Source organism: Octopus bimaculoides, chromosome 4, assembly GCF_001194135.2.
Source record: "Octopus bimaculoides isolate UCB-OBI-ISO-001 chromosome 4, ASM119413v2, whole genome shotgun sequence".
In the NCBI taxonomy this organism is placed as follows: Eukaryota; Metazoa; Mollusca; class Cephalopoda; order Octopoda; family Octopodidae; genus Octopus; species Octopus bimaculoides.
Genome location: NC_068984.1, coordinates 95,314,169 through 95,323,294, shown reverse-complemented (window position 1 = coordinate 95,323,294; position 9,126 = coordinate 95,314,169). Strand labels below are relative to the sequence as shown.

At 37.8% G+C, this 9,126-nt stretch overlaps 1 protein-coding gene across 2 annotated transcripts in view; it reads left to right on the top strand.

The window, feature by feature from the left end:
* The window catches only part of LOC106867303 (phosphatidate phosphatase LPIN3), a 137,213-nt gene that overhangs the window by 112,242 nt on the left and 15,845 nt on the right, over window positions 1–9,126 (top strand). For both annotated transcript variants that reach the window (XM_052967291.1, XM_014912142.2), the window contains 2 exons: window positions 1,940–2,179; window positions 3,148–3,256. In XM_052967291.1, the coding sequence (XP_052823251.1) occupies window positions 1,940–2,179; window positions 3,148–3,256 (349 nt within the window). The remainder of the gene's footprint in view (window positions 1–1,939; window positions 2,180–3,147; window positions 3,257–9,126) is intronic.

Here is a 9,126-nt window from a genome sequence, read left to right as displayed (position 1 = left end):
ACCAACCACATGGTTCCGGGTTCAGTCCCACTGCGTGGCATCTTGGGCAAGTGTCTTCTACTATAGCCTCGGGCCGACCAAAGCCTTGTGAGTGGATTTGGTAGACGGAAACTGAAAGAAGCTCGTCGTATATATGTATATATATATATGTTTGTGTGTCTGTGTTTGTCCCCCTAGCATTGTTTGACAACCGATACTGGTGTGTTTATATCCCCATCACTTAGCGGTTCGGCAAAAGAGACTGATAGAATAAGTACTAGGCTTACAAAGAATAAGTCCCGGGGTCGATTTGCTCGACTAAAGGTGGTGCCCCAGCATGGCCGCAGTCAAATGACTGAAACAAGTAAAAGAGTAAAAGAATAAAAGAATATATTTTAATTAAGCTTAAATTATAGAGCTCAATTTGAGGAATTTCATGGTATCAACCTCATGTAATGAAGTTTTAAAAGAAAAAGTTATGAGTGTTTGTTTCTCAAATTTGAGGGTGATATTATAGTTCTATACTTTTTTATGAAGTGACTTTTTTTATAATGGGACTTTTAATGTCACCAGCATCATTGAGGTAAGGAAAAAATTATCAATGACACCGCTAATTGACACATTATTAATTAGCATAATAGCATAGCCTGGAAAAAAACATGGATTACATGGAAAAATGTGAGCAAGAGAAATAATATTCTTGAGATAATAAACCTGGAAAATTACAGGACAAGTTAATATACTTGGAAAAGTTCAGGACAACTTATTACAAGTAGAGAACAAGAAAATTTTTACTTAAAATATTGCAGCTAAGGATAAAATTTGAATATTAAAAATTATTTGATTTTCATTTACAAAGTAACATTATAATTAAAAAAGGTACCATCATTTTATTCAAATATCGACACTAGAATACTTTAAAAAATGAGAGCTAGAAGTACCAATATAGCTAAGTTTTATACAAAGTAGAGTAGTATATATGGTAGGCAAAATCATTATGTAAAAAACAGGTATTGAATCAAGACTAAAAATATGAAGACTTGCCAGTAACTTAGGCAATAACTCAAAAGTGCAAAAAATATTTTGAATTATTTTTAATTTTTAATAGAAGTAACAAGTAATAGCAAATAGAAGTAAAAACTTGTAATAAAATTTTTAGTTTAAATAAAAGTTAATATTTTCTAAATCTAAATATTTTATTTGAAATCTTATCTTTAGCTGCAATATTTTAGGTAAAATTTTTCTTGTTCTGTACTTTACAAGATGTAATAAGTTGTTCCTGAACTTTTCCTAATGTAATTTTCCAGATTTATTATCTAAAGAATATTATATCCCTTGATTGCATTTTCCCATGTAATAAAAATATAAATAAAATTATAAAATTATTTGTTTTTGCTTTGATACAGAACCAATTTAACAGTAGAGCTGAATAAATTGATCTCTGTTACTGCGTTATTAACTAGAGTGGGATGAAGTATATTGATGAATTGACACAATGTTTATCCTCATTACAAGCTGATGAGGGAGCCTCTGTGTAGTTGCTGGACCAGTTAGAAATCCCTCAAAAATCTTGCTATCTTTAAGAAAAAGGCACATTAAACTGTAAAGTGAACAGATCTCTCTCAGTTTTAACAATGTGGATTCATTTGTTTGATCAACTGAATTACCTGCTTATTGAATTACAATGTAAATGGTTGAGTGTTTGACTGTTGTGTATAACTTTAATGTAATTCCAAGGCTGCAGCTTTGAATCACAGGTACAATCCATCATGCAGTGAGAACCTAGGATCTCATGATTACAAACTTCTTAGCTATTTGGCCACTCTCTGTTCATACATTAGACAATGTAGTCCTAGATAACCTAACAATAACATACAAGATGATAATAAAATCCTTGAATTATGATTTACCCATTGGTATTGTTTCTTTAATTTGACTGATTTTCTTTGTTTCTATTTAGATCAGATGTATTGGGCCACATCTTCCCAATTTTGGGTTTGGAATGGTCACAAAGTGGGGTTGCAGAATTGTTCACACGCATTAACAACAACAGTTATAAATTTGTCTACCTCAGTGCCAGGGCCATTGGACAGTCTCGTGGAACCAAAGAACTGTTAAAAAGTATTAAACAAGGTGGCTTAGAGCTACCTGATGGCCCCCTCCTGCTAAACCCAACCTCTTTAATAAGTGCACTTCACAGGTACGTACTCTGAGAGAAATGCCTTTGATACTTAATTCTTGTTGTTGAATCACAGGTACAATCCATCATGCAGTGGTGTGATATCATCATCATCACCACGTCTGTGATTTGGGGCTTTTTCTAGTGCCATATTCCTGGTAATGTTACTTTAAGCCATTTTTTTCTTCTTTTGTCTACTAGAATAATATAAAGGCACTGTCAATAAGAAATGTCAACCAAACATGTTTGTTTAATAGTAAATGACTGAATTGAGAAATACATTTATTCTTTGCATTGGTAATTGGAATCCAGTTCCTAGCTCTGGGCTGAGTTGCAGGCAAAGATACTTTCTGATCATAGCTCCTGTTTGCAGTAGAATATGAAACATCATGAACATATTTCCTACATATTGAAAACATTCATGATTGTTTTTTTTGCACCAGTTATTTCCTACAATAGGCCAGCCCACTGGGGAAGATATATGTTTATTTAGGATGTACTGTATTGCAGTTAGGTCAACTATTACAACAATGTTAACTACACTATTACAGTTACACAAACATACTTCTCTGTAATTAGTGGAACTATTATATTGTGATTTTCTTTGTTTTTGTTCAGATCAGATGCACTGTGTCACATATTCCTAATTTGATATCTGGAATGATCACAAAGCATGTTTAGTTATTACTGTTATCTAATAACTTTTCATAAGTCTGAAGGTTGCAATGTTAGTATATCTTACATTCAATCATTAGATGAAAGCAAAGTCATTAGTAATACAGTAACCAAATGTTTTATGGGATATAACCTATTTCAAGAGGATACACGACTGTTAGTACTCTGTCACACAAGGTTTGTTAACCTGTACTCTATGTTGTATTACACTCTTTTATCTAAATTTCTTTGTTTACAATTCCCAAACATACTTGTACTTCAAACCATATCTTCACACTGATTGTATTTTCTTTACCCAAACCTATTTAATTCAGGGAAGTGGTAAATAAAAATCCCCAGGAATTCAAAATCAGTTGTTTGAAAGATATAGCAGCTCTCTTTCCTTCCAACCCATTCTATGCAGGATTTGGTAATAAAATTACTGTGAGTATATTTATTATCATTATTATTATTATTATTATCATCATCATTATTGTAGTTATCATTATTATTATTATTTGTGTCTGGAGCAAGAGGACACTTGTTTATGACTCATAAGTTTCTTGAAATTTGTTGTTTTCAAATTTGCTGTTTTAAATTTTGTTGCACTTTTCTCTAAATGAGCCAGCTCACAGTGTTTTTGGCAAGCTGTTGAGGTGAAGAATTCACTCTGTAAGGATGAATTTTAAGATTTAAAATTGAAAATTTTCATTTCTCAAACAAAAACTATACAATAAGGCTTCCCAAGTTGAGGAAGGTGACAGCTGTTAGAACAGCCATTACAAAAACAGTTTCCTTCTGCTACCTACGTATGCTTCAGACAACAATGACGACAAAGAGAAAGAAGGCAAAAGCAACACCACCACCAGTACACTTTACACAGCAATAAAACTATGAAATGCAGCAACAAAAACGAGACAAAAGGAAAAGCAACAGCAACAACAATAAATATATCAACAACAATTGCAAAAATGAGACCACAGAACAAAAGAAAGATTTAAATTTTCCATCCACACACCTGCAAGGCCTACCTCCTCCACCACCACCTACACCACTGATGCTAAAGACAATGAAAATAAACCATGTAAATCTGCAGTTAGTAGTTTCACTGTGGATGCAGCAAATGACAGAAGAAATTTTTCTTGATGAGAATGATTTTAAAAGTGCAAAATTTATGTTGGAAAAATGCAGGTGAAATGTAGCACTAAATGCTCCTAGACCTGTCCAGCAACAAACAAACTTACAGGTAGTTCTATACAAAACTATAAGAAAAAAAAGTAGAAGAATAGAGCAGGTAACACACCAACAGGTAAAAAAATGTATGCAAACAATTTGGAACAGGAAAACATATATAGCCAAGGGGAAAAAATATGGAATGGTTGAAGTAAGATTCACATCAGAGGAAGAAGCTGAAAAGCACTTATCAACTACCCTAATGAGTTACAAACTAATCCTCATCTCCATTTACCTTGGTAGAATGGTGTTTAAAATAAGAATATTAAACATATCTCCTGAAATCAACACCTGCTGGCAGTGGTTCTCTTTGGTATAGAAGAGAAAACCAGTATTCTGCAGATACAGAGACTACAGAAGCAGAGCTGGTTGGAACAAGGAACGCAGCTGCCAATACAGATAGAACAGCCAAGTGTCGAAGTCATCCCAGACTTCATAAGCCTACCAAATGGCATAAGGCTTCATTTGGCTGTTGAGGGTTGAAAGCTGAAGTGTCACCTGTGCAATGACACAAACCACCTCAAAGCCTTTTCCCCACAATAACAGAAACCAGCACTTTTGCTGACACCATTGCCACCACCTCAGCACCAACAATGGAAGCTAATACAACAGGAAACACAGCAACACTAAAGGCTACCACATCACAGACAACTGCAGCAACAACAACTATTTCTACAAAATAACACCAATAACCTCCCCTAGACATACCGCTCCCCTCTTCATACCACTCAGAGATGTCCTGTAATGAAGGAAACTGAGGAGCCTAAATGATGGGACAGTGAGGAGCCTAAATGATAAATGGTCACCAAAGTCAAGAAAAGAAAAAGAAACAAAATTACATCAACACCAATACAAAAGCTGACAGGTACAAATAAATAGAGGAGATGCCTTTTAGCAACAGTGCTCAAACATAACTCCCAGCAACAGCTACCTTGTAAACATCATCCCCATCACTACCATAAATGCCACCACAACAAGCACAACAGTTTGATCATGTATCCCAACACAAACAAAACTTAGACAACATCAACTACACTACCATAAACACAGTCAACAAAGCACTATTGGAATACATGCAAAACCATATAGACATCACTCAGAGCATTTCATAACAATGACAACTAACATGCCAATGCACATAAAAATCACACAAGTAACACAACAAAACACATATAACACCATAAAATACAAATACCCTGATGGGGTGGGGAATTTCAGAGGAATCTTTAATAAAAATCTTTACAAGGAGCTGCTTGTAGAAACACCCATATCTAACTAGAGGGACAGAACATCTAGCCTCCCTCTCCCACAAAATCATTGTAAACAGCTCTTTCCCCCACTCTGTCTATTTCACTTTCCAAAATAGCTACGTTCAAAATAAGCAGTATAAATTCACATGGCTTGGGGTTGCCACCTATTCAATGACCTCAGGTATACTAAGTTTATATGTCATGACTATCAGTGAGACCAGATTCTCCAACTGAGAAGCTTTCATGCCGATTTTCAGTAGATACAAGATTTACTCATCCCTATGTCAACAGAGAATGGTGGGCGGGGGTGGAAGTGCAGCATTGTTACAGAAAGGTCTGGATCTCAAGATAAGGGCATTCTTCCTGAACCCGGAAAGTAAGTTAGTGGTCCTGGATGTGAATAGTAGTGATGGGGATGCCTTCAGACTGGTGGTTGTTCATGCTCCAACAGGGGCAGGACAACTGCATTTCTTCAGATGTCTGGAGGTTTTCCTGAGAACATCTCAACCTTTAATGCTAATGGGTGACTGGAACACCATCCTGGATGCACATTTAGATTGTGTGGGTGAAAAAGCCTCACAAACCTGTTCAAACGTTTTCAACTGTCTGACAGGTGTCAACTAAATTTCCTAAATGTGCCAGTGTGGACAAACTGCATTGGGTTATCTAGGTCTTTTCTAACTAGAGTATTTTGTAGGCCAGTAGATAAGGATAGCATAAGTCGTCCACTTTTTAAAATCATCAGCTACACACATTACAAATTTGTGGTCTACACAGTTAACCTAGATGGACTTTGTAGGCAGGAACCCAGTTAGTGGAAGCTGAACATGTCACTTCTGATGTACCAAGCTTTGAGAGACCAGATTAGCAAATTAATTAAGTGGTTGTTGACGGGGTCAGTCATCAGCAACAAATGGTGGTTTGCCCTGAAAAGAGCAATTATAGTAGAATCCATTAGGTTTAGTAAGGCATTAGTGAAGGGAAAAGAAAATAGAGGGAAACTTAGAAACTTAAAAGAGACGCTTAGAAAAGGCGTCACAACCAATGTGCTGACAGCAAGATTGGCCCTGGCTAAGCATGAAGGATGCATTGTCAGAGCTAAGGTGTGTGTTCTAAGAAACAAGGGAATGAAAGCTGCTCAATGGGCCCAAGTGGCAGAGGTACAATGGGGAAACAAAGTCACAATTTGGTCTTTAGTGACCCTAAATGGGTGCATGGTACTCAAGTTTAAGCAGATGTGTTTAGCTTTTCAGCAGCATTTCACCCAACTGTTTGGGAGAAATGGCAATCCAGAGTGCAGGATGGACTTCAGTGCCTACCTCAAAGGTATACCATAACACTTTGCAAGGCAGGCAGGGAATTGCAAAAAGCTGATAACAGCTGCAGAAATATGAAACACCAAGCCCACAGACCTGATCGGCACTGCTCTAAAAGAATACAAAGTGGTGACAGGAGCAAATATTAATCAGCTTGGACCCTAGAGAAGCAGGTCCATGCCATCCATTAATGTTGTGGGATGCGGGATGGATGGAGAGTTAAATTGCTCGGGGTTTGGTTTGTTCTTGATCTCCAGGTGGAGATGAACTGTGAAGAAATGATTGTACAGGTAGCCAATCTCACTCAGAAATGGGCCAAGAGAAAGCTTTCTCTGAAAGGTCAAGCAGAAGTGGTGAATGCTTACCCACCTCTATTATAAATAATTGCCTTACCATCAAGCCTTTACATCTGACCAAACTGGAGAACATACATTTCTGTTTTCTGTGGAAGGGACGTATTCCACTGTTCAGGCACTCCATTTCTTATCAACACCCACTGAATGGAGAGCCGAGCATACCATGGTTGCTGATGTGCATTTCCAACACTTACTTGCTAGTGAGTAGGTATGATCGCCATTTATCAGTCTTACTTTTCTACATCTCGTCCCTTTGACTGACTCACAGTCATGGATCAAGCACAGACTGATGTTGGATGCCCAGCTCCTAGAGTGTCACCAAGCACTCACAGTCCTCTTTCAGTCAGGTAACACAGTTGGTGGAAGTTTCACTCAGACATTCTGTAGAGTGTTAGTGATGGGCAAGTGTGACGATTTTCTCAGGAAGACTCTGGGCATTGACAAGAATCACTGGCTGGTCTGTTCCAGAGGACTTTCAGACCAGAGCCTATTGTTAATTTCCAGAATTTCTTAACCTGGTAGTGCTACTAGGGGGATGGTTAGTTCGGGATAAATTCTACAGGCATGGAAGTGCCATTAGACAGGCTTGCCTGAGATGTACGCAGAGTGACGAAACTGTTCTGCATGCTCACATCCAGTGTCCAAGCATTGGTTTATGCCAAACACCTGCTGTCTGTTAGATCTGATTATTGGCTGAGTCCATTGTGAAGCATGCCCCAGCACCTTCCTTTGGCTGAAAAGGGCAGGCAGTGTTTCTTTGTCTGGTAACCTTTGTGAAAGAGGTTGTGTGGTGGACCAGACTGAAAGAGCTGAAGACAGAGACTTTCCTCTTTCACCAAGCCCTCAACTTTTTCAAGTTTCACTTGAAAAGGAAAGGGAAGTGTCAAGTTTTGTAATTTGCTTATTTCATAAGCACTGGTATAAGAACAAAGATCAAATGGCCGTAAACTGCGAATTTCTACACAACCAACAGCAGAACATATAAGAAGGGGTAACAACATCAACCGTGATCCCCATTTATTTTAATCACAATATATATAAGAAAAAATATAGACAAGTCCACATAAAACTCATACATGCCATGTGACTGGCAATTTTTAAATATTTAAACAAATATACAGCATTTGTTAGATTCATTATGAGTTCAATACACAACACTCGCCACCTCAATAAGGAAGTCAATTCGGTGAGTTACTTTTCTGCAGAATTTCCAGTTTACTCTAATCATCATCTCATCAACTCCATGCATTTGAGGTCCAGGTTTCTGTACTTTGACGCTGCAATTGTCAATGCCTAACCTCAAGTTGATTCCTATCTGGGCAGGTTGACAACTATTTGTTTATGGAAGCAATTGGTCAAAACTAGCTATCCAGCTTTTGTTTTCATTTGTGACATTTGCAGTATCCGCACCTTTCTGTGCCAGATATATGACAGGACTTGCTTTCTTCGTGCATATATTGTGGTACCAGACATAAGTAAACAGTATGAACTGTGGATTGCAGCTGGTACGTAATGGCCTTCAGAATAAATTTTCCCCAAGAGAAGCAGCTTTCCTGCCTGATGAAGATCGATGATTGAGTAGGACTTGCTGTAAATAGAGATACCAATTTTCAACAACAAGGCCCCATGCAGTTTGAACAGCTTGCTTAGCTTTCCCATTTGACTTTATTCTTTTATTCGTTCCAGTCATTTGACTGTGGCCATGCTGAAGCACTGCCTTTAGTCGAAGAAATCAACCCCAGGACTTATTCTTTGTAAGCCTAGTACTTATTCTATCGGTCTCTTTTGCTGAACCGCTAAGTTACGGGAACATAAACACACCAGCATCGGTTGTCAAGCGATGTGGGTTTTGGGGGCAAACACAGACACACAAACATATATATATATTGTTGAGATGCTTGAACGGAGATGCGTAGATATGTGCTGCATCCAGGAAGTAAGATGGAGAGGAGGTTCTGCAAGGTTCCTCACAGGCAAAGAACACAGGTACAAGATTTTCTGGGCAGGGAACACTGACGGGGTCGGGGGCGTAGGAATACTTCTAGCGGAGAAATGGGTGGATAAGGTAATCGAGGTCGTTAGAGTAAGTGACAGAGTACTTAAGATCAGACTAGTGCTTCATCATAGATTAGCTACTGTCATCTCAGCCTATGCACCTC